At 36.0% G+C, this 25,833-nt stretch overlaps 1 protein-coding gene across 5 annotated transcripts; it reads right to left on the bottom strand.

Moving 5' to 3' along the window:
• Nucleotides 1-2,017: 2,017 nt before the first annotated feature.
• PDLIM3 (PDZ and LIM domain 3) lies at nt 2,018-24,134 on the bottom strand. Of its 5 annotated transcripts, none has more exons than XM_065061202.1 (8): nt 23,742-24,133; nt 19,784-19,935; nt 18,244-18,328; nt 11,915-11,982; nt 8,339-8,602; nt 6,100-6,227; nt 4,829-4,937; nt 2,018-4,000 (listed from the first exon to the last, which is right to left on the bottom strand). In XM_065061202.1, the coding sequence occupies exons 1-8, from the start codon at nt 23,832-23,834 to the stop codon at nt 3,811-3,813; spliced, it is 1,089 nt and encodes a 362-aa protein (XP_064917274.1). In that variant the 5' UTR covers nt 23,835-24,133; the 3' UTR covers nt 2,018-3,810. The 5 variants fall into 5 exon arrangements, with proteins under 5 accessions (XP_064917274.1, XP_005500249.1, XP_064917275.1 ...); XM_005500192.4 differs by having other exon boundaries at nt 4,829-4,940; nt 23,742-24,128; XM_065061203.1 differs by lacking the exons at nt 8,339-8,602; nt 11,915-11,982 and adding an exon at nt 12,421-12,608 and having other exon boundaries at nt 23,742-24,134.
• Between the last annotated feature and the right edge of the window lie 1,699 nt (nt 24,135-25,833).

Genomic DNA, 25,833 nt, shown 5'->3' with positions numbered 1-25,833 from the left:
TCTTGTTAACAGTTTCAAAAGAAGTTATCTGAATAGTTTGCTTGGATAAGAGGATAAAAAAAAGAAACACAAAAGGGCAAATCTGCAGACTGTGATTGCCTTTGGAGATAACGTTTGCTGGATTGATGTCAACAAATGTGTTTTATTTCCACCATTTTATTATAAATATTTGAATCCACTAGGTAAATAATAATCTTGTCCTTGTGAAAAATAGAGTTCTAATCAAATGCATGTATTTTAAATGCAAGTCAGATCTATACCAAACTTCCCAGTTGTTTCCTTTTATACCGTTTATAGAAATTAGAACCAAAATTCTTGATCAAACACTTCTGAGCTTTGGAACATCTGAAGCCAGGTACAAATACTGGGTGTATCTCTGGGTTTAAACAGTCAGTAATTTAATTTCTGTTAAGAAACTTTTTCACTATGAAAGTTGAAAGAAATGCTTCAAGCAGGCAGTGTGGTGCAGTGGAAGCAGATCAGTTGGCACTGAAGACCTGGCATTTACCTAACTTGTGTTTCAGGGAGGAGCTATTTAGCTTTAGTTTGATTCTATGGGCTGGATTCCCATCTGTGGTTGGTGTGCATTAGTAGTCCTCCCAAAGATGATCTTCCACCTGAATTTCATTGTAAGGGAAACCACTTTGTGTACTCCAAAGCTGTTGTGTGGTGTGAACCAAAATGCAGGAACTGGGAGTGATGGGTGGTTTTCTTTCAATAGCATACTTTGATCTAAACAAAAGTGCTAGTCTGATTTTTTTAAGTGACAAAATGTGCTTGAAAAAACTGAAAAATGTTTTTGAGTTGGTGGAAACAACATAGTTTCTTTTAAATACTTCAGAGAATTAGGTTTCAAATTTTTGGCAGCACTTTAGCATTACTTAAAAGACCAAAAGCATTGGTCTTGAAACAATTGATACAAAAGTACCATATAAATTAATGTGTGTGTTTTCAGATGTAATTCTTGCCTTGCTCATTTGGACAATTACAGTTTCATGTAAGTTTTTAACATCTCCCAGAAAGAGCCTCTCTGTTTATGCAGCAGTAGCATAGCTGAGGAAAGCTTTTCACACCTGTTGATCAACATCTGAAGAGTTGAGATAACGAGCATGTGAAGTCACACTTACTATCTTTCTCTCCATCTAAAAATAAATGCCATGGCTCTCTTCAGCTTGTAATAAATATTAAAAAGTCTGGACACAGCTGAGAGGCATAGCAGCATTAAGCTATAATGATATAATGGCTGTGCCATTCTTAAGCCAGAAGATAAAGCAGATAGTCCTTTAGCTGGACACTGATTTGTGCCAGGAACCACTGACACTCTGCTGAGATAAAGAACCGGGCTGTGAGCATGGGATAGAGAGAATCGCTCTATCTTTCTCTTGCATTTTAATCTCTATATTCAAGTCCCCCATACTGAAGAGACTGTAGGATGAGATTTCCTGTTTTTCTCCTCTATCAGGATCAAGGATTTTAGAATCTGCATTAAATAAAAATCTTTGTTTCCTTTATGTTATACTGCTGTAAAGGTTTTCACATAGGTTGGTACTTGCAGTTAGATAGGTTTACCTTCTAATTCTGTCAAAGTCATGTCCAACCTCAAACCTCTCAAAATAGCACCATGTGATGATGCAATACCACTGCACTGTCCCCAAAGTTTTGGCAACAGGTCATGTTCTGTTACTTTACTTTAACCTAACAGTTCCTATCTCTACATTATGGAGAGTTTACCCACAGTTACCATTGGTATGTTTGGCCTGTTAAAGAGAGAACAGTTTTGGGTCTTCAGTTTTGAAAGCACATGATGTCATTCAGTTTTAGAAGAGAAAGCTAATTTTGCCCAGATTACATACTCAAATGCCTCATACAAAAATTGAGTTTCATTCTTGCCAGGGATTTGGTGAATCTGAAGCATACTGCTCTGTCAGGCTGAAAATGCCAAATTTCTATTATTATCAAGTCACTTGACACTCACACTTTCTCATTTTTCATACCAGTTGAAAAGAAATACAGAATCTTTGTCATATGTAGATTTATTTTTATCTTTAGTTACTCCACAAATAAATGAACATTAAGCAAATATTTTAAAACACAAATGACGTTTTAGGTTTGTAAAAATAGGCATTATATGCACTCTCAGTTTCAAAAGAATTTTCAGATTATGGGCTTTATCAGTGGAAAAAATATAAATGCTATAAATGCCACACATATCCTCAATGATACATGGGGAGCAAAATTATGTTTTGTGTCCAAAAATGATTTGGGAAATAACCTTTGAAAGGGTGCAACACTTTCTTTATGTCTGCTTTTGATATGCAGACATAAATTATAAATGCAGTGACACACATTTTAAAAACATTTAAATTCTGAAATAATACTTTAAAGACATTTTTAAAAGTCTTTGAATATGTGGCGTTATATTTCAAGCCTTGGTACTCATCTGAATTTTAAAAATAGATTTAAAGTATGTACAGCTTCTTGTTTTGATTCCATTTTCTTACATTTTAAGCTTCTTTCATTGTAGAATGAGAAAAGTATGTAAAATTGTTTTTGCCACCAAGTTGTTAATTTCTGCTAGTCTTGTAGACTTCATATAAAATGTTGTGGATTTTTCTATTTAAAGTGGGTTCAGAATACCCCAAGAAATCATTTATGAATTGCATTGATATTTTTTGAAAATGCTATGGTTCGGTTTGTCAATGAGGTGCGTAGCTGCCACCTACCTGAAAGCAATGTAGCCCTGAAAGAGTTTCAGAAATGGATTTAAAAAATGTGTTCTTCCAGCCTTTTTTTCTTAGGACTTCACCAGGCTTTTTAAAAAGACCTTTCCTTTTCATATTTTGACATTTGTTTTTAAAGTTGTCCAAGTTTTAATTTACCAGCAATGAAGATATTATGAAGATATTTCTCCATGGTTTCTATTATGGAAATTGAAAGATGAAGATGCAAAAAACCAGAACCATTTTCTGCAGAAAAGTTTTAAAATTTGCTTTCATTCGCAATTTGCAGTGAGTTCCTATTAGAACATGGGTTGGTGTGTTTGTTTGTTTGTTTGTTTTTTCCTCCAAAACCCAATACATGTGTGTGCATGCCTCAGAACAATTTCCTGCTAAGTGATGTGAAAGCTGATTTCACTGCAAATCATTAAAACAATGTAGAACTTCTGTTTTGCCTTTTACTAAACAGTCTTTATTATGCAAGCCATTTTATTGTATGAATTGGTACGTATTCCTTGTCACAGTTATTGCACCAGAAAATTAAGTCAATATAATCCCAAATTCAAAGCAGAGTAAGCAAAATCTGGTTTTGGCGTACGTTAATGGTAGTTGAATAATGGATGGTAGAAGCGGACAGGAACAACTGCTTGTTTTGTACTATCCATGTAAAATATCTGCTTTCTAATCATGTGGAAAAGTTCTGCATTTGTTAGGGCCCAGCCTGTAACACTTGGATGGCTTTGGTGTTTGCACAGATACTTAATTTCTGTTAAAAATAATGTCTTGATTAGAGCACTTATGTATATGCTGTAGTAATCATGTATTACCTCAGCTGTTTCAGTTTCTTTAGTCCAGTACAGATGTTTTAGCTTATACTTCATTGAGTTATTTTGGCAACTTCAAAGATAATATTTTAGCAGAATTTTACTGGTATAAATGTGCTACTGCTGCCTAACAGGGACCTCAGAATCCCAGAAAAAAGGTTTAAAAGCTGCTACTTTGGAATCAGGCAGAAGTCCTGACTCTTGTACTGCAGTTCTAAGCTGTTAGTGGCTTTTTGTGTGCATGCATAGATTTGTGTGTTAACATAAGACTAGCATTTCGGGTAAACGGTAACTGTTTCGTATCCCTCTGGTGGCCTCATGCGAGCTCGTGCATGAGCTTCACAGTATAGTTGGCCCTCCACAAAGAAATAGCCTTTTTGTTTCAGGTTGAGGCCGCAGTCAGAGCACACAAAACATTCTGGATGCCGGTATTTATCACGTGCCTTCACCACTGTTCCTCTGTATGGAAACAATGAAAAGAAAAAAAACAATCAATTCATATAAATTGAAAGTGAGGAGAAACTACAGTATGACACAAAGTAAGTAAGCTCCTCTGTATTTATCTTAAGGCTTTTAGGCTGTTCATCTCAGGGCTTTGCCAACTACTATATAATTTAAGGAAGCTGAGTTTGAGTAAGTGACATAAAATGCTGTAGAATTGATCACATAGTTCATCAAAAAACAAGAGTTTGAAGAAACATGTTCATTTTGTCACAACACAGAAAGTACAGTCTAACCAATCAAAATGGTGACAAAATGAGTTTTAAAAACACATTTATTTTCCTCAGTGACTCTGTTCTCTGAGCTCACCATTATCTATCTTCTTTGCTGAAGTTAGTGATGTCATTCAAATAGAAATCTGGTAGCTTTAAAACAGGCCCACAGAGCTTTCTGGGTACTCCTGCTGGGTTGAGGGAAGGATGCTTTACACTACCAAGAAACTTTTGAGAATTCACAACCTGCGACAATGCAGCACGGGTAACTGCTGGTTTCATTATGCATGTGTTAAACATTGACTTGTAAGAGGTCCTGAGAAATCTTAATTAAAGCATTGATGGTACATTGTTGAAACTGAAATAATCTGTATCTAAAGTGTCTTAGGTGCAAGTTCATAATTTGGGATTTAGAACAATATTTTTTTATATCTCTGTTCTCTAGAAGCTTTTTTCTACTAGTGCAAATGGAGACTGAGACCACCACTGAGAAGACATGACTGTAGTCTGCAGTGGTGTCTCGGGACATGTGCTTGAACTAGAGATTTCTAAAACTAAAAAAGAAACAACTTACAGAATCCCATTCCCACACTTGTCACACAGTGGCACTTTCTGGGCACCAGGCATGGCAGAAGGTATCTTTGTTACAGGAGCTTTCACACTTCTTGTACCCATGGGGCGTCCTTCTGAGAATCAAAATAATCCTGTTATGTGCAGGCTAATACAAAAGCATCTGGTGCAGTTAAATACTTTTCCTGTAAATACACTCCTGAATGTATTTACAGGCTTCCACTTGTATCAACAAACAATGGAGTTTCTCTCTACTCTCTACAGGTTTACTGGGCCAGATTCCACCTCTTTGGAACTGGGAAAAATATTGTGTAGCTGTAGCCAAAAAGCAAGAATATATACATATGTATACATATACATATGTACATATAATATATACGTAGTAGTGCTCTCTGTCTCAATGACATCATCTAATTCTCTGATAGTAGGTTTTGCATATAGCAGAAGAGGGAGGAGGATTTAGCTTTAATACAGCAACATAACATAGCCAAGACCTATCATTAGATTTGCATTCATGTAACTAACCATACAACAAATTCAGAAAGATTAGTAACATGATATGAATACTAAATTATTAGCAAAACACAAGAAAATGCCAAGCAAAATCCCACAATGATATATATATATATATATACACATTATTAGATGTATTTATCACCTCTTTGGTAAATATTGAGGTGTAAAAATTAAAATTTTAAATGTTTACCTTTTAGATTAATTTTGTTTGTATTTCATTATGTGCACTTACTGTAAATATAACAGACTTGCAGCCTTTACTAATGCTATTTTCAAAATGTCTTCATTTGAAGGAAATATGACTGTAAATTATATTGTCCTCTTCAATTTTTATTTAGAATGAAGAGGGGATAAGTGAAACCTGTTTTAGGAGTTGGTTTGAATTTCTCTTTTCCTGGATGTGGAAGAGAGTGCTTGCTTTCTTGGTGTCATGAGTGTAGGCAGCTTGTCCTGAAAGTTCTCTCACATAAAAATTATCATTCGGTTTAAGTCAACTTTTACATTAACAACCTTAAAATCTGAGAAGAAATTCTGAAAAATGTGATTAACACTACCATGTTATTCACACAAGAGATTGCTAACTATAAAAGCAAGGGTGAAAAATGTTAGGAGGCTGGTGCGCTATCTAGAAGATTCAGAATGACTTGAGCTTTCAGAAATTCTTAAAGCTCTCATCTCTCATATTTTCTTCTCAGATTCCCCCTTCCCACAAACATTTAGAAATACTTAGAACAGGTAGGATATGTCATTATTAACCACCTTCCTCGGAGACTAAATTCTGGAGCACCTTAAAGGAGCCAGACTGGCGAGGTTGACTGGGCTCCTCCTGGTTGGCGTGCAGCATCCTGTACACGTCAGACTGAGGCACTGCGTTCGGAGATGGGTCACTGTATCACAGGGACAAAGAGCAGATAAAGCAGTTTAACAAACGTAACTTGGGAGCAATAGCTCTACCAGGCAAAGAATGTGGTTCAGGAAACAAACATTAAGACAATGTGTTTTGGCAGCTACCGAAAGGCTCTTTCTTCCAGGTAGCATTGCTTTATATAGCCTTCTCTAGATCTAAAAAGTGCTGGAAAAAATATCTGTGCAATTGTTACAAAAATAAATCTACAAACCAATGAAAGTATTTTGGTAACTACTGTTCTGGCTCTTACAGCGTTGGGAAATAAGCTGGTACCTGTGTTTAACCTCAAAGCAGTTGCATTTCTGCAATCAGCTGCTGTATTACCAGGTGCTCTTTGCTCCAGAAGTTCCATTTTCACGGCAGCTGGTCTCACGAATGTTGTTAAAATCACAGCTCATATCTTTACGTAAGGTAAGGGGCTAATTAGAAAGGTCCAAATTTACTTTGATGAAGTCCATTATCTCACTAACATATACATAAATGTCCAGTTAAAATTTCCTGTTACAACTGGCCTCCTACTGTCTGTTGAACCTTAGGTAAATTTCCACTGGAAATAAGCAACTAGTTCCACAAGGAATTAGACTGGGTTTTGCTTTATATGGTTTGGTTTGTTTCCCAGGGTAACATCTAAGCTGTCAAATGGCACAGTAAGAGCAGCCGCAGTTGGGCAGTGGCCCCTGTTGCTGATGTTAATTGTTCACATCTTCATCAGACAACAGATTTCTCTGAGCCATCTTTAAACTAGGAAAGAAATTACCACTTTCTTCTCTAGTCACAAGCTTTTATATTGAAGGAGCTTGGTTTTTACAGTTCTCACCAAAGGCTAATAAAACCCTAAAATTCTAAGATTTCTAAACATCAAACAAGTGATAATACAATTACATACGGAAGGCAAAACCAACCTCTACATAGATGTGTGAGATAACATTTCTGAGTGCGTACAGAGTGAAAACCAATTCCACAACCAAAGAGAGATTTCACACTGGGAGTGCCACAGGAGTTTGTGAAATCTCATTACTCTGGGCTTAATCCATTATTTCAGAATAAAGAAAAAGCAAATTTTTCTTTTATTGTTCTTGAATTGTTGTGACTGAGGGAAAATATTCATGCAGTAGAGTAACATCACTCTGCAAAGACTTTATGAATTACAGTTTTCATCAGATAAGTTGAACTCGAATGCTTCTATATAAATGTGATTTTTGTGGTTAGTAACAGCCCAATTCTGCAAGATGCTGAAAAAGGCTCATTGGTGATTATTACTTATTCAAAATATTAGTGATTAGCTTTAGTTTACACCATACATATTATTAATTATTAAGTACTGTTGTAAACCAGAAAACTAAGCTACTATTATGCAAAAGTAAAGATAAAGAAATGTAAATGATGAACTGTCTCTTGAAAAAAAAATGGATACTGCTTTAAAACTTTGTATTGTTTAATCATTGTTGTTGTCCAGATACATAATGTTCCCTACCTGACTCTTAGTTATTGCCATGGATAAAATTAATAACTCAGAGGTGGATCAGTAGGCCTATAAAGTAAATGCTGTCTCTTTTGGATAAGAGCTATTCGTACTGAACAAGTTGTCCTGAATGTTAGATACCTAGAACACTATAAGCATCTACAAGATCTGTTAATCTTCATAACTTGAATTTCAACAGTTAAAAGAAATGTGAGTTAATAATAGTATTTTATTAATTCTTAATAAATTATTAGATGTTATTAAATAAATAATTATGATACCAATAATAAATAGCTTTGAATTTTGGAGGGAATCAGAATCTTGACTTGGAATGTTCAGTCAGCTAATAGTGCAGGTAGTATCATCAGTTTCTGTTTATTAGCTACAAATAGAGGATTATTTCCTATGAAGTATTTATTTGTAAATTCTGAAAGACTCCTTTAATACTTTGGGTTAAAAGTCATAAATTACTAATATTTTAATGAAAATACGGAATGGCTTTAAATGACTTAAGTTCTTTCTAACACTCTTACCCATTATCATAGAAACAATGTGATATTAAAGCTCATGATTTTTGGTATATTCTAAATTTGGATATTCATAAACATTAAAGATGCTCCTCTAATTACCTTATTACGGGTGTTTCCCCCAGAGCTGTAGACACTTGGCCTTGCAGTGTTTCCATGATATTGTCATCTGAGTACAACTGCAAAGGTGTGTTAAACTGAGCGTGTACGATCTTGACACCGGGAAGCTCCATCTCCAGGGGAATGTTTGGGGCCATCTTGGAGACGGCCTTCAGCTCGGTGGGGCAGATGGAGCTGACCGTGCTAATGGAGGAGGGGGTGCTGCGTCCACTGCCACAGTCAATCCCCGAGGGAGTGCTGCATCCACTGGGTTAATAGCCAGATTACAGGAGAGTGTGCAACGCGTGTCGCATTATAGAGAATAAAGACAAAAGTACAGGAATACAGTGATGTTAACGGGGCTGAAAAGTGTAGATAGAACAGATGCAGAAAAGTGAAAGCAGAGAAAAGCAAAAGTATGGGTATTCATTTAAAAGTATCTTCCTGAAAAAGTATCAATGCCAGTTATAAAGCAGTCCTTAAAATTCTGGCAGGCGTTTAAGGTAGTGAAAATTATTTGATTGATTGTATCATTCAGAGCATATTAATTTCTTTACATTTTTGACTCCAGATTTTATTCATTAATTAAGCCTCCCTGAAATTCTTTGTTCTGGATGAGTAATTCTTAACATCTACCAAAGCGTAGCATACAAAGGTTATGTGCGGTGTCTGTGTCAGAATAGACACCTGCAGGACTGGAATTCTAGACACATCATTCCAGTCCTGTACCTCACAACCATCTCAGGCCACAGTTGAAGCAACTACTATAAAGTAGTGTAAAATAATGAATGTGACATTTCCTAGACTTTCTTCAGTTCTACAATAAGATATTTGTTAATACTTTAAAATTAGTTTAACAACATACATAATTTTTTATAGTTGTTGAACATTTCAAAGATGAGATACTAAACCAGACAGACATACTTTTGCATTTCTAAATTACAGTGTTTCCAGTAGAATGTAAAGTGGTCCTTCACAAGAACAGTGGGTTATTCAGAGAATTAATTTTACTGCTTTCAAAGTAGATTTTACATATAATTTATATATAATGAAAAAGATGTGCAGTTTTCTAGAAATATCAGTGTTGCTTGACATTACTGAAGTAAAGTTACTGAACATCAATTTGACATCTCTGGAACAGGATTAGTAAATAATGTGAACATTAAGCGCAAAGTCTTCTTCAGTGTCACTGTGTGAACACTTCAGTCCTTCCTTCATAGCACCTCAGAGACTTTCTTTGTCACAGGATATTTCTTTGCTTTTGCTCTGTAGCAGCACATAACCCAGGCCTTCCACAGTCGTGGTTACCATTTATGTGACATTCAGAGCTATGAGATGATAAATGCTTAATCTCTTTTCTCCAGCCTGCGTACCAGGTTTGTGGTTAGTTCTTTTTGAGCTCAATGATTCTGTGTAAACCTGGGAGAATACTCTATTTCACAGTTTGATAGTACAGTACCTGCCAAGTAGCTAGTCTTGGGTGGAGAAGATGACCCAAAATCCTCCCTTTTGATTCAGAGGGGAATTTGTGTAGGACCACTTTCTCAAAAATCTGAAGGGAAATATATGCTCTACCATCAAAGACATATCAAAAGAAGGCTAATTCCAGAAATGATAGGCAGACCTTACAGCAAAAGTACAGTTCTGCATCATCGCCTAGCATGAGCCAGCCAAAAAATTCACACAGGGGCAACTTAGAAATTTACAGTCTTTTCTTTTAGAATAATCAAGATAATGTTTAATCCTGCAGTAGAATAAGTTTTGTCAGTGCTGATAGTGTTAGTAAATGGGAAGTAGCAGGAAAAGACTAGAAAAAGCACAACTCTTCCTATGAGCAGCCAAAGTAATGTTAAACCAGAATAAATTATAAGCATAAATACAATATAATTATATATTACACGTAATTTCCAGTTAGTTTTGCCAGGGTAAAGTCCAGAATTGTGGCTAGTGTCCAAGCTGTCAGCTCAAACCCACACTCCACAATCAGCACTTCTTTGAGTCAAAGTCCTATTTAGCCTCAGCTCCCTGTCCTAAAGGGATGTTTACAGTCAAGGTGGCTCTTTGTTTGTTGCTGTGTTTAGCAGAGGATATATATATCAAGCCAGATTGATGAAAAAGTAGCAAAGACTGTGACAACAAAGGTTTTGTAGATGAAGCAGCCCATGTCAGAAGTTCTGCAGTTTGTAGACACAGACTTCTCTGATACTAGAACACCTGACAGACCTTGCCCAGCTGAAGTCCTGATGCTTATTTCATTGCTATCAGGTTAATTTTTGCAGGTTTTTACCACATCTGACATGCTGGAAAATGGCTATTTAATTCAATATTTTAATGGAAAATACTGTGTAATTGAGGTTTCCAAATGAGGAGATTAGGCTGTTGATACACTCATTTGATTATCTGTAACTCTGATTAGGTACCTGTAAATGGTACCCTGTGGTCCCAAAGTCAGTTTAGGTAAGTGCTGCCTATGGCTAGAGGCCAGGCATGTTGGCTAAGGACTGCTTTGTCATTTACCCTGTATCAGCATCAAACTGCAAGGAGAGATGCGCACGTTTTCTCCACTGCAGTGGTGTTCTGCATTGATAGCTCTTGTTCACAGAAGGATGGACTCTACCAACCTTCTACAGTCTTTTCTTTATCACACAGGTGGTTGAAAAATTTGACACATCTCACAAAACTGATCATCCACAAAAGGTTGTCCTTTGCACACAGGAATCAATTACCATCCTGTTTTTCTGGTCTAGTTTCTCAGACTTAAATTAGTGTAATTGAAATGCAGGCATATCAAACTTTCAGAATGAAATGCAGAACACTAAATCTGCTGGTAAAAACTGCTACTGCAAGAAAGTATAAAGGGTGGCATCACAATAGATGGCATCACCCAGGTGCTTTTGAATTTCCTTCTGTTTTAAGCGATAGAGTACATTGTTTATTCCCCCTCTGTATTCAATAATGTAAATAATAGTGAGGCATTTCATTCTCAGTTGTGATAGAGGGACATTACACTAATTTGTTGGATGTCTATATATAAGCTTTTCTGTATTTTAGAGCTTTACATGTCTCCTAAAGTTCTCCTAAAGATAGTTCTTCTATTTTAGCTATGAGTTAGGTTGCCTTCTGAATAGAGGTCTGCTGAAAAGCAAACTTAAAATCTCTGAATAGCCTGGATAATAACTTATATAACTAGCTGTCTTTTATTTAGCAGGTTAACAGATTACATATATTTGCATTTGGACAGAAGAATTTCAGATTGCCATAGATTTATAACTATACAATATCTGGTGCTACACTGTAAACTGAATAAGGTTGCTTCAGACACTTGTCAGTATAACTGAGATGGAGCATGGATATGCTTTCTTTTGCAAATAGAAATTTGAATTTCAAGCCTGATCTCTGCAAGTCAGCCATTTCTGGTTTTGTCTGTTTGTTTGTTTGTTTTCAATTTCAGTGTTAGCCTATAAACTACTATAAGTGAATTTCGAATGCATCAGTATGCTTTATTACATGAATAGTGAGTATCCGTTAAAAAAATAACACCATGCATCCAAATCCAGCACAGCACTCAAAGTTTATAACCTGCTTCGGCCTGAGACTATGAAGGGTTTGGGCCGAATATTATGCCTGTGTTCAAAGTAGTTGATATCCTGTAAAGAAAAGAGGGTTAGCATAACTTTATTTGGCTTACAAATGCTTATTTCTAGTTAAAAAGTAGTTAACAAAGTTTAAAAATTGTAACCATGAAGTAACTGTGTTTATTTTGTACATTCCTGGTACTCAAAATATGTTTACCATGTTGCTGAGAAACATTCAGAGTAAAGCGCAGTTCTAAGAGAGGATGTTAGGTAGTGGTGCAGCCTAGCACAGAGGGCGAATTTTAGCTACCTGCAGCATTGCTACTACAGAGCTGAGTGGATAGTGTTTGTGTTGGAAAATATTTCTTCGTTTATCACCATGTTTTTGGATAATCAATAAACTCCTGATTATCAGAGAAAACAGCAAGAGCTGGACTTTTCAATTGAAAACAGAACAGATAGTGATATACCACAAATGACTGTGTATTATAAGTAAATACCAGTACTCACTTTTGCGATGAGTTAGGAATGAGACTCCTCAGTTGTCCATGGAGTGCATCTTGAATATTGCCAGATGAATAAAGCCCAATTGGAGAATTATAGGCGGAACTCACTACCTGTCTTTTGTCATCAATATTTGCTGCTGCAACAAAAGGCTGGGCCCTTCTGTTGTGAGCTGAACCAATAGGCTTGAATTCCTGTACATGATAGGCAGACAAAATACACAAAGCTACAATGCACACCAAAGCTACTCATGAGTAAAACTGATAACATCAGTATTGTTAATCTCTGCATTTTTTACTTTTGCGACTGTTATTTTGTATCTGGTGCAAGCATACTATATTTTCCCATGAATTTTCTATATACTACTTAAGCCATACACATTCAGAAACCATTATTTTTCTGCCTCAGGGCAAACAGAAGGCATTCCACATTTGTAAACAGTGTGCAATTTTAAGAAGAAATGTGAAGGATGAATATTATAGTAACCTGTTGTATTGCTCTCTAGATTTTGCACTGTTTACGTTCTATTAGAAAGATTTCATGTATAGTTAGATTAATTGCTTTGCTTTAGTGCTCATTTCCGGCTTCTGCATTGTCACATACTGATGGAGGGACTTGCAAAAGTATGAAGACTTTATTGTAAGTGTCTTACCTAGAAAACACAGATTTTTTTTTAACATGTCTTTTAACTGAAATAGTCTTGAATGTACATCAGATTGTGGACATTCTTCTGAACTTATGCCACACTTTGAAGCATAGCTGAGCATCAAAAATTTGATGCTGTATAATTTAAAGATAATGTGAAATCATCATAAATAAGTAAAAGCCAGAAATGGGTAAACTGGAAAACATTCTGCCTATGTTTGTTTATTTCTGGAATAATATTTTGTTTAATATTGGCCCAGGTAATTTCCTCCAGTTGTGGAAATCATAGGAATAAGATCCAGAAACAAAATATCTGATGACCTTTCAGACAATTTACAATGTTCTCCTGTAGTGATAGGCCAGGAATGATAAAGACTGTTGTCTGTGTGCAAATTCACTTATTTGCATTGTGCAGATTCAGTATGGTCTCCTTTGAGTCTCTGCCACCTCAGATCCATCACTAATCCACAGAAATACAGATTTTGGAAAAAATGGTGGTGTCATACGCTGAGGGTTTGGGTTTTTTTACCTTCTGTGCTAGTGAGAGAAGAGCGTTTGCTGCTGTAGTTCATCACCTCGTCCTGATGTCCTGCAGCGCTCTTTGGAGATGGTGCTGCGAGAGCACTTGAACTTTTATCCGTATGGAATAGAAAGCTCTTGTTCCTAACAAATAAGTTTTTACAATTTGGATTGGTCTCTTCTTTAGAGACTGGAACTTCTAATGTTTGGATAGTGTCAGTCATTTATACTTCAATTTTCACAGAAATCATTGCCAATTCTGTATTTTGGCTTTGGTTTTGAGTGTGACTGGTGTACTAGGAATCCATCTACGATGCTGTAGACCATCTCTGTATTTATGCTGCTATACGACTTTGTCATATGACCTATGGACAGTCCAAGTTCCAATACTGCTGAATGAGCTTTATTTCAAATTGTTGAAGCTTGTATCTTAGGTACTGGAGGTTTTGGCTTAATCACTGTGTACAGTTTCTGCTGTCTGGTATTTGCTATCACATATTTGTAGTGGTGACACACCCAGCATCTTCAGCTTTAAAATTATTCAGGTGCAATTGTGGTCTTTCACTTATGCTTTGCAAGCTGTACAAACCAGTCTCCTTGTTCTGCTAAATAAAACTCTAAACAAAGGTTTTTTGATGTGGAAATGCCTTTTTGAAATTACCTTAGCCTTTGGGATTGGTTAGAACAAATACAACCAGAACCCAAAATAGATATTTGAATAGTCAAATCCACAGAATAAATCAAGATAATAAGAGCAGATTGGATAAACATGGACACAATTTGGACATCTCTAAGTTTTTATTCATTCTTCAGAGCATCATTTCCTTTCTCAGACAGTATCAAGTCTCTGTTTGAAGTTTTGGTGAGTAACTTATAAAAATGACGAAAACCTAAGTGGGAGTTGGCCCTTTTGTTTTAATTTAAAACAACAGTTTCAGAAATATGTTTAGGAACAGACCTAAAGAAAAGTCATGGTTATATAGAATGTGCAACCAGAAAATGCAAACAGTAAAAAGCAGTTTTATTAAATGAAAATGTTTAGCAGCATTGCACTGTGAGACGATACTGAAAGCAGCAATCGGATGAATGAGCACAAAGATTTTACTTGCAATTCCTCGTTTCTCTAATAGAACTGGGTTGCGATTAACAAAATGTATTAGTAAATGGAAATAATCCAGTAGCGTTTAGGTTCATGTCTACTTAATGAAAGATATTAATGTCAAAGTATTTAAAATGGATTTAAATCCATGTATGATACAAAATGAACAAAACCAATCATGAACATTGTAATTTCATCCCCTTTTTTTTGTTTCTTGTTGACAAATGAACAGCACAGAAGACATGGCACCATAATAGCACATTTACTATATAACAGTTTTGAAACAAGTATTTGCAGTTAGTTAGACCTAAATTCTGTTTTCTTTTAACTCATCTATTCATATAAAATGTCAATGACAGAATATACAGCAGCAAAAATAGTCCAGCTCTTGTGTTTATTGGATCTCATTGAATCTGTGAAAAGTCCTCCTGTAGTTCAAAAGCTAAATGAGAACTGGAGGTTATTGAAATACCTAATCAGGAATATTCAAGAATTACAGTGTTTCATTCCTTATTTTTTTTTCTATCTGACTGATGTCCTTTTTGCAGGGCTAACTACATTTTGCATTGGTACAGGTATCAGGAATAGAGTGAATGCAGCCCCTAAAGTCTGTAGAAATGCATCCAACACAGACCATATGATGGCATTCCTTGGTGATAATTGCTATGAGAGTACGCAGATGTTTTCTGTTTCGAGATATCATGTTTCAGAACTTGATTGTAAGTGGTAATAGACTGTGAACTTACGTTTTAGAATAGTGGTGTCATGGTTTTTTATTTTTTTATTATTGTTTTGTTTTGGTTTTTTAATACTTTTATATGGAATAGCATATTTATATCTCCCAGGAATGTATAACGTCTTTCATGGCTGAAAGGCTGGTCACACTGAACAAAATCTTCAAAGGCAAAGTTAGAAATAAAAAAGGAAAGCCCAAATAAAAGCAATTCGAGAAATTGTGGTAATGGAAACAAATTCATTTAAGATGAAAAAATTTACAAGTCATGGTATTGCTTTACATTTACAATACAGTAGAAAGGATTTTAAAAATACTTTTATAAGATAGTTTGCCCTTTAGATTGTTGTATTTTATCTTCTCTTCCTAATTATATCCTTCGTGAACCTTATGTTCTAAATTGCTTTTATACAGAATACCATATGATTGTATTAGTAATACTTTCTTATTATTTATCCATCACACTATAGGTTGCTCCAGACAAACAAAATTAGGTGGTGGGTTTTTATGTGGCAATGTGTAGATTTCAAGAGTGGATCTCAGTCAGCCGCTTGTTGCTGCAAATTATTTACTAGAATTGTTGCCTCAGCTTCCTCTCCTCAGAAGAAAAATAGTGAGAGATTTCATTGTGCTATGACAATTGCCTCTATTAATCTCCAAATGACTCTTTGGGGATGCTCAGCCTAATGCAAAAGTTTGCTGTGGTGTGAAGTTTCTTTGTCCCGTAGCTGCAGGTAGGCAGAGAATGTAGCTCATCAGTTTTCACATAGCTATGTCCAAACACCCATAGAATAATTTTTATTCATTGATGCTAAAGTAAGCATTCTTTGGCCAAGTACTGGGCCAAATTGCTGAACAATTTAAAATGTTTTACTTTCATTTATAATTATCGTGCAAATAGAAATTCAATACTTACTAAGAAGATTGTATATGTCTTTGTCTATTATTGTTATTCAGTTGGCTTATAATGTGCATTAAATTATTGACTTCCCTTTGTGAAACTTTCTTAGTGAACTTTAAAACATCTACCTGGCTAGAGTGAAAAAAATCTGATCCTGTTTATAACATCTATGACATTTTGAGTATTTTAAATTATTACGTATCTGGAGGAAATGCTTTTTATAGAACTCGATGTTTTTCTGTTTCTGCACACGAGTCAATATGTACAACACTTTTTGGATAAAAAGGTTTTACATTTGAAGTAACTCTATACTGCTTTTGGATTCATCTGGGCTTCAATGCCTTTATTCAGTGTTGGACTTCAGCAAACTCTAACATGACCTAAACAGCACAGGTTGTAGTTCTGCAGTAATTTGTCATCTGAGGTTAAGAAAAATTTGGTGGTGTACTGTTCATTACTGCTATACATGCTGCTGTGTCACATGTGTTGTGGCTAAATATGCAGTAAAATTTAATTCAAAATTTCAGCAATGGTAGAAAAAAATACTGTATTTTTTTTCTACAGGGAGGTCAGAGTGATGGGTGCTCTTAGGTGAAAGTACTTGATCTAAAATGTAAATCATCCCTAGAATGGTTTAGCATATTTGTTTACAACCTTTGCTACTTTTGTGGAGCCTACTATCCATTAAATATACTCAATACGCCTGATTTTCCTAGGAAGGAAAGAGAGAGAGAGATACACTAAAATGAAGAGGTGAGCTATTTAATCTGGGAGAAACAGCTTTTCTGAGTCTGCCAAATAGCTCTTAGTGAAATCTTGTGATTTATTTTTAAGTAACTATCCTTTTTAGGAATGCAGCTTTCATGCAAAGGGATTACTCTCCTGTCATACACGCCTGCATGTTTTTCTCTATAACTTTTTCAGTGAATTTGTTCCACTACTATGTATTTTATGTATATTCTAGCTATTCCACAAAAATATGCCACTAGAATAGTTTTGTTTCTTCACTATAATATCTCCTGCTGCTGAAGAGGCTAAGATATTTCCGATGAAGTTTGCTGCACTACTTAATGCGAGTTTTTAGATTGGAAAGAAGAGAGAACTGGAACACTGAAATGCCATATTCGTGCTTGGGAGTGTCTCCATGAAAACAGAATTGGTGGAAGTATTTATTGCATAGCATTTAGTGAAATGGAATCTGCACTTACATTTTTTCTAGGATAGCACAGAATAAATACTTTGACATACTTGCTTTGATCCTGGCTTTCCAGGATCAGCAGAATGCTCTTCTTTCCCCCCTCTTGAGAAGAGCAAATGTTCATGTAGGTAATGACAAAGGAATAAAGCACTAGTTGTAGACAAGGATCAAGACTTTGCTGGTCAGAAGCGGTGAAAGATTTGCTGCTTGATCAGTACATGGGTTTTGTACAAACTTGTAACTTTCATTTTCATGGTGTAGTATGAAAATGTAGGGAAGAGACCCAGCGTTAATGGATCTCTCTGTTTAACTGACTGTTACATCAAAATTACTTTTGTGATGTAATGAGTGCACTGCTTTAGTGCTTCACATTTATTCCTGATAGAAGAGTTTCCTCACATGATGAAGAATCTCTAAAAGAGTTAAAGCAACTTAAACCATATCAGAATAAAAGGAAATATTTTCTTTCCATAATAAGACTATGGTCATATATACAGTTTTAAAGAAAAATTAGAATGTACGTAACTTGTTAATGTTTTGTTTCAGTTATACCTGAAAATTCAAAACCATCCAGTCGGATAAAATGACGTTCATAATTGTGATGGTTCCTATTAGCTTAAACTGGCAGATAATCCATGAAGTGCTATTTAAAGAATTTTAACGACCTCAAGGGAGCTCATTTAGAGTGTAAAAAGACAAATGGCAATGGTCAGGTAACTTTTAACAATTCATACCTGTGGTTCAGCTTCCAAATTGACCTTGAAGCGATGTGCTTTGCCATCTTCTGAAACTTGTGGGGACCATAATTTAGTTCCTGCCCTAAAGAGAAAGGCAGAATTTGAATAATTTGGATTCCTATAGAGTTGTCTATGTCCCTGTAAAATATAATGCAGCTTGAAAATTTGCAGTTTGTTCTATGCTTTCTCAATGTTTTGACATAAAAACACTTCAACAATATATAATGTGTACTATATGTAAACAATATATTAAAAGTCTATTTTCTTAAAAAAAAATTATATATATTATGAACCATGGGAAATAATGTTAGTAGTTACCAATTGCAAAGGGAAAGTCCCTGTAGAGGAGTCCAAACTAGGTATGCAAAGTTTATGTGGAATTGTAAATAGAGGTTGCACAAATTATTCTTTCAGTCACTTAAGCAGAGATAAATATATTTAACAAATATCAGTTACAATTCTGTTTTCGTTGGCAAAGTGAAATTTGGCAGCTAGTGTAATATTAATGTTAAATATTAATCTAGTACTGTTTATTATATAAATACAAATGTTTAGCATTTAAAAATACACACATATTTACAGTCACAATTACATTTATCGTACTTTGAAAATTGCTAAATGTCATATATCAACCTGTAGCAGAACCTAGAATTAACTGTAGGAGTTTTAAACCATGATGTATGCTCTAATAATTAGACAATGCTCCTTTAGGAAAAAAAAAATCCAACACCTTCTGTATTTGGAAAGAAATGTTGTGATCAGCTGCAGTAAAGTCCTGTACCTCCTGGAGGGCCTCAGGTCAATTAGAGCTGTCTGATTCTTGGAGACAGCTGATAGATGATTCTCATTAAAGGCTGAGCAAACTCAGGAGATGTAAAAATGCAGGTTGTTTCTCTTGCTGGCTTTAGTTGAGAGAAATGAACACAAAAAGTTTGTGGACTCCTGCAGTTTAGGTAAGAGACAGTTTTTTAGTTTTGTTTTGGTATTAATATTACTTTGAGAATCCTGTATGTGGTTTAATACATTGTGACCAAAGCATTTGGCTTTAAACTGCCTCCTTTGTCAACCCTTATGAAAGTCTGATGTGGTGTTGCTTTCCTTAACTGGGAGGATACACTGTCAGCTCTGTCTGTGACTGGGAGGATGTGGCGATGATTAGCACCTGTGGCTGAGGGCATACGAGAGCAGAGAGGTAACTGAACTAGTGACATCTAGCTGAGGGTTTTATTATTTCCCCAAAATATGAAGAACTGTTTGATTACTGACAGCAAATATAGGACTTGTGGAGTCAGCAGGGGCAGTCAGAGGTATGGTTTGCAGTTCAGTAAATGTGGTGAGTAGGCCGAGGGAAGCTAGTCTTCTTCTGACCATGACATGTCTTGCCTGTTGGTGGGGTAGGTCTGGGTGCTTGTAATTTTAAAGGGTTTGTGAAAATCTTTAAACTATTGAAAATAGTTATGACATATAATAGTTGTGCTCTAGAATTAGTTGGTTGGGTAGTATCTTCTTTCAGAAGTAAGCAGGCATGTACACATACCTCTCTATTCTCAAACAAAGCTGATGTACAGCTGCTTTAATTCTCTCCTGGGCATCGTTATGTGTCATGTTCTCTGTACCTAGGCCATCAATAGCTACAATAACATCACCAGGGCACAGGTTGGCGGCTGAAGCCTTGCTTCCAGGTGTAATCTGAAAAAAACAAACAAACAAAAATTTAACTGCTTAAGCACCATGCATACCTGAAAATTGATAGAGAAAATAAACTTCACTGTGCTTCCTTATTTCCTGTTGGGCTGGCAAGAGAGGGAGGGAGTAGGCCTGTAAACAACTATATGGTTACTTAGAAAAAAAAGAGAGTTTTTAATTCTGACATACCCTCTGTAGTTCAATTGTCAGATGACCATAGAAATGCTTTATTCACCATAACTTCAAATTAGATGGAAACTATCTCCACACTTTTGCATTAAAGAGTTTGCACTTTGATTTCTGTAGTTATTGCAACTTGTCTTTATGTCTTCTGTCTCAAATGGCATTGTGTAATTTACTTGAAAAAAAAAGCTAAGTTTTTCCCTTACAACTCCAAGCAACAGCAGAATAGAACTGTTAAGAAATTGTGCTACTTCATGTTCATGATGTGCCATTGACTGAATAATACAGAAAGGCACTTGTGGTCTTATCACATTTGAGGACAAATGCAGCAGTTAGTCTATTTTCTGCTACCCTGGTTTCTCGAGTTGTGCTGCTAATTAATCAGAACTGTGCTCATAATGCCAAAATGATATTTTTCTCTTTATTCATGTCTAAGCCAGGTGCTGAACTTCTTAAAGTGCTTAGCTTTAAGTTCCATCACATTTGAATAACAGTGACCTTGATCCTTCAAGTTGATCTGTGTGGTGCAATTCCTGCCTCATGGAAATGTACCAGCATCAGTGACGTCCACAGAAAGAGCCCTAAGCTTAACTTTTTATGCTTGCCTATTTTTGGGCTCGTTGATAATCTTCTGCATCATGGTTAAAATAACTGAAATGCAACATAATTCTGTTTTAAAATAACTATTGTAGAGAGGCCATGACCTTAGGTGTTACTAAAGCTTGTTCTACAATTGCAAAAAGGTAACTTCTCATAACACCACACCATGTAAGGAGGTCTTTGGTCACTGAGTAGTATTTAGGTGCCTCAGGTATGTATGGCCATTTTAGGTCACCTTTGATAAGCAAAACAGCAACATGAAATTGGTGAATGTAGCACATAAGCTCCTGGAAATTAGCTCTTCTGGAGCAGCAGAACAAAGGGAACAGGCTGATTCATCCAAAATAACACTAGCTGCTTATTTTGAAGTAAACAAATACCAGCATGAAGGACAAAAAAGTCCATATAGTCTCACTTATAAGAACAGTTCTCTAATTTGTGCCATGTATGAAGTGAAAAAAAGCTATTTGAGAGAATTTTTCTCACCATGGGTTCTGTTTTACAGCCAAAGCAAGTGCTATGTTAATTATTAAAAGTAATTTAGTATTTGCATGTGATCTGTAAAGGTTTGTATTAAAACAGAATTTAAATCTGGAGTTGATAATATTTCCCCATTCCCTCTACAAGTTTTAGTTGTTTCTGTAGCACTTTATTCAATGTGACCTAAATTCTAGATTGCAAAAAGTTACCTTCTGGTCAGAATAAACTGAACTTATTCAGTTTCATTAAGACTAGGATTTTGATCAGTTTCACTGATGTAATTTCTTTGTATCTGTGTGAAGTTCCAAGGATTTCAGAAAGTGTTTTCATTATTTCCAGTTAATTCATTGTTTCTTACCCTAATAGAATCAGAATATGTCTATTTTTAGTCCCCTCTGTTCTTCCTACTTTCCCATTGATCATGATCTGTGGTTTTTGCATTTGCTTGGAACAGTCAAGAGAATTGCCTTGCTTGGGAAACCACAGATGGGTTTTAGAAATGACAGCTGTTCTTTAGACAGGTGGATGATGATCTCTTATATTGTGTGTCTCTTGACAAGTCCCAGTAAAAGCTTTCTGCCATTGAACAAGGACTATAGCCAACCAAACAACACCTGTCCAGTTATTTTATTTAAGTGTATATTAAAATAATTTCTATTTATTGTTGTTTAAGCCAAATGTCAGCAGGCTGCTGGTGGTACTTTTTATGAAAGGAACACCTGGGCTCCAAAAACATGGCATGTGGAACTTGCAAAATATTCACTACTTCTTAAGGGCTACTGCATGAATACTTATTTAGGGACTTTTCTAAATGTACGCTGCAACAACAAAAGTATTAATTTTAAACAAAGCTACAAATAATATTATTGAACTTAAGCTAACCAAACTTAAACATGTCATTTTTCCCTATATATATATTTTATTTCGTAGTTCTACTTGAAATGTGATTTTGAGAATTTCTGTGTTGCTAGAAACTGACCACTTATGTCTTGTGAGGCATTTAGTAGGTATGAGTCAATTGCAGAATCATTTATTCTTTAGAAAATTACATTTATAGTAACATCCTTTGTTATTGCAGTTTTAAACTTCATTGCACTTAATCTAAACACAAAGAAAATACAAACCAGACACCGCTAAAATATTTTTCATTAGAGATAATGGAAACTATTTTTCTTTTGGAGGCCCATAAAAGGCAGTGAAGGCCCCAAAACGTCCAGAGGTGTTTCTCTTTTATTTTCTTTTGTTATTGAGTGGTTTTTTGTCTCCTGTTTCTCCAAAGGCTTTCCTATGTCCTGACTATTTGTTATAAAGCTACATACAGTCAAATAATCCCATTCTGTCTTCTGTTTAAGTCAAATCTTTTATACTTATGTAAAAATGGAATATGCGATTAAATGAAACTAATTTTTACTAGTATAATATTTGAAAGGTTGATCCTTAAACTTTCTACGGACTCTTGTTTAGAACCATATTTACTGCAAGACATCACCACTGGTATCCATCCTTCAAAGCTCTTGACATTTGTTTAATACCAGGCATAGTGTATATATTGAGTCATAGTGCAGGGCTTTTTAAAAGGAAAAATAAAGCATTGGTGATTTTGAGGCTCATGGAACATGTGCTTGGTGCATCTGAGGTTCTGAAAAGCAGCAAAAATATAAGAAGAACTAATTCTAGTCTGATGTGTATTGAACACAATTTCCAAAATATACAAATTACCAACATGCATATCTTGTCTTTTGAGTAGTTCTGTGTCTCTAGATGCAGGGCAGCTGACAGTGTTTTATACACTCCATTCATTGAGTAGCTATTTCTTAAATAAATTGCAATTAATAGCTCAAAATGGATGAAAGAATGAAGGCTTGGAATGTTGCCCTTTAATAGGGGAGTAAAGTAAATTGTCTGTTTCCAAATATGGCAGAAAACACCAAAGAACTATCTCTTTCCTATTCAGAACTGGATAACTTTCTAATAATTCACTGATTTATCATTCATGAAAGTGAAAACCTTCACATGTGTAAAAATAAATGCCGTTGCCTTTCCTGGCAATAATCAGAACTTGATTTAATTAAATGAGAGTCAGATTAATCTTGTAAACTTGGCAGGGAGTTTGCAAAGCACAAACTTCCAGACGTGAGGAGCTGCTGCCAAGCACTCTTCTCCCCCAGTGATCACAGAGGTTAGCCATGAAAATGATAAAAGCGGGGTCTGGCTTTTAGTAGGCTCAGAACTAATTTTCTCATCTGAATGCCTGGGGAAGTCACGCCAGAGTTTTTCTGCCTCCAAGGCACTTAAGTTCAGTTTTTGAAGCATAAGTAGAAGTGCAGCTAAAGTCTCTTACACCAATAAAGCAATCCCAGAAATATATCACAGCACAGAACTTGTAAAAACCGTTAGCATTCAGCTGGCTCTCCTCAGAACTAACAGCTACTTGCTAATCTACTCACAGTTTCGTCTGCATCTCTGAACTCTAGAGAAGTAAAAGGCAAAAATCTGCAATAACTAATATACATAATAAATAGAAAGGAAAAGGAAAGAGTACATACCCTGGTTATGATTAAGGGTTGGTTAAAATCTATTCCTCCTGAGAGCCGGAATCCCCAGGGTGCTGGTCCTTGGAGAATAACGTTTTGTGGCATTGTGGACAGTTGTTTTTCTTGGTTCCTGTTCTTTCTCCCTGAGGTCTGTGTGAGGAGCCAAGCTGCAGGAGGAAGGGTGCTGTCAGTGGAGCACCTGCTGGACAGGGCAGCCCACCTCGGACACCTCTTGGGAAGTTTTACTCACCCCACAGCTGTGGGCACTGCACTTTATCCCTGCGCTTTGGGTGACGTCAGCCAGTCCCTCGGCTTCTCCACCCACAGAGGGGAGTATCAACCTCAGACAAATAAAGTCTGAATGCTGGAAAGTTTACAACGAATACATGGGCTTTATCTGCTGCTTCAGCGTCCCCCTCAGCCCGACAATCAGCTTCAGGGTGCAGTGTCCTGGGTTTTTAAAGGAACCCCGTTGCTCGTTTGATATCAGACTGATTACATTGCTGCTGCTTGTTCCAGCTATGCAATGCACTCCTCTGGCTTTGTGCACGATCCTGTTTCATGTAAACAAAAATATTGATAAGGGGATTTCCCTCTCAAACTCTTGCTTTACATCTTTTCTTATTTGTAATGCTTTACATCTTTTCTTATTTGCACTAAAAAGTCCTTCCAGCCCTTCAGCTGAGTTTTTCGGCTACAGTCACTTGAGACCATGGCATGCACCAGCTCTAATGGCTTGAAAAAACTGGACTGATGTCATGCGTATTTCTCATACTGAGGAAGAGAAGTGCAGTATTAGCTGATGATACCTGTCCTATTCGTAGAAATCCTGGCTTTTTTTAAGTTGCAGGTACCTTCTGTTGCTTGTTGGTGTTACTAAATAAATACTTTGCATTCCTTTTGTTTTTCTTGCATTGGCTTGATCAGCTTTATTCTGACATTTGAATCCCTTACATTAAAAAAGAACTGGAGAATTTTGTAGTGATTGTGTACATGTTGACTCATTTTCTTGTAATGGTGTTGTAGATTTGTCTTTATATATGATATTAGCAAAGCTAGTATGTGCATGGGTAATGTTCTTTAAGCATCTCTTTGCCCAATATTTGAGCTGCTCTGGGACAGTATCTACAGCACTGTGGTGGGTCTTTTTGTTATTGTTTTGTTTTTATCCCCTAAATGAGTCAACAATAAGTCAGTGAGAGCTTGGAAAGAACAGAAACTGATGAGGATATATATTTTGGTGAAATAAGAGTACACGTAATTTTTCTGCCTTTGCGAAAAGTTTCTGGTTAGTGTGTTTGTTTCATGGTTTTACTGGTGGTGTTTTGTGTGTGCTTTTTTTTTGGTTGTTTTGGGTGCATCGTGTGGTTGTTTTTTTGTTGTTGTTGTTCCTTATGACAGAGGATTTACCCATTTTGTTCACTCTCTGTATTTTTCTTTCTTACTAGCTGTAGCCTGCTTAGAAGAGTTTGTGATGGACAAGAAAGAGCAGTAAGTGAGATGGAAGAATAAAATGCAGGTTCATAACATTCATATAATTTCTGCTATGTGTAATTTGTTTATCAGTAGATTTCAATTTAAAATTGGCTTCCACCTCTTACTCTCACTTATTCAATGTCCTTATCTGTGCCTGCTGCTAATGCCTATGTACATAAAGTCCTTTTCAGTGAGATATTCTGAGTTTTGGTGGTATTTGGCTGGGTTTATTTGGTTGGTTTTGGTTGGCGTTTTGTGTGTGGTGGTTTGGTGTTTTTTTGTTTCTTTGGTTGGTTTGTGTGGGGTGTTTTTGTTGTTGTGTTTTTTGTAATTTGGGACTGCTTAAGTGTCTGTAAAGTTTGTTCACGTCTCTTTACTGTACTGGTATCTGCACATATGTCCCTTCTAACCTTGTTAGATACATGCAGGGGGAGGGCGGTCTTAACCTTTTTCTAGACAGGTGATGGCTCTTAATTTCAGTGGAAGTCACATGCTTACGAGACTGAGCTCTGGATGAAGGACTTTTTTCTGCCTGTTTACTGAAAGGGTCACTTGCTCTCCAAGGTGCTGTTGTTCTGGACAGCAATAACTAGATCCTGTTTTATTGATGTATTATGGGTTAAGTTTC

The sequence above is a fragment of the Columba livia genome, chromosome 4 (assembly GCF_036013475.1).
Source record: "Columba livia isolate bColLiv1 breed racing homer chromosome 4, bColLiv1.pat.W.v2, whole genome shotgun sequence".
In the NCBI taxonomy this organism is placed as follows: Eukaryota; Metazoa; Chordata; class Aves; order Columbiformes; family Columbidae; genus Columba; species Columba livia.
Note: the sequence above shows the minus strand (reverse complement) of the source record. Positions and strands in the feature narration are given on the sequence as shown.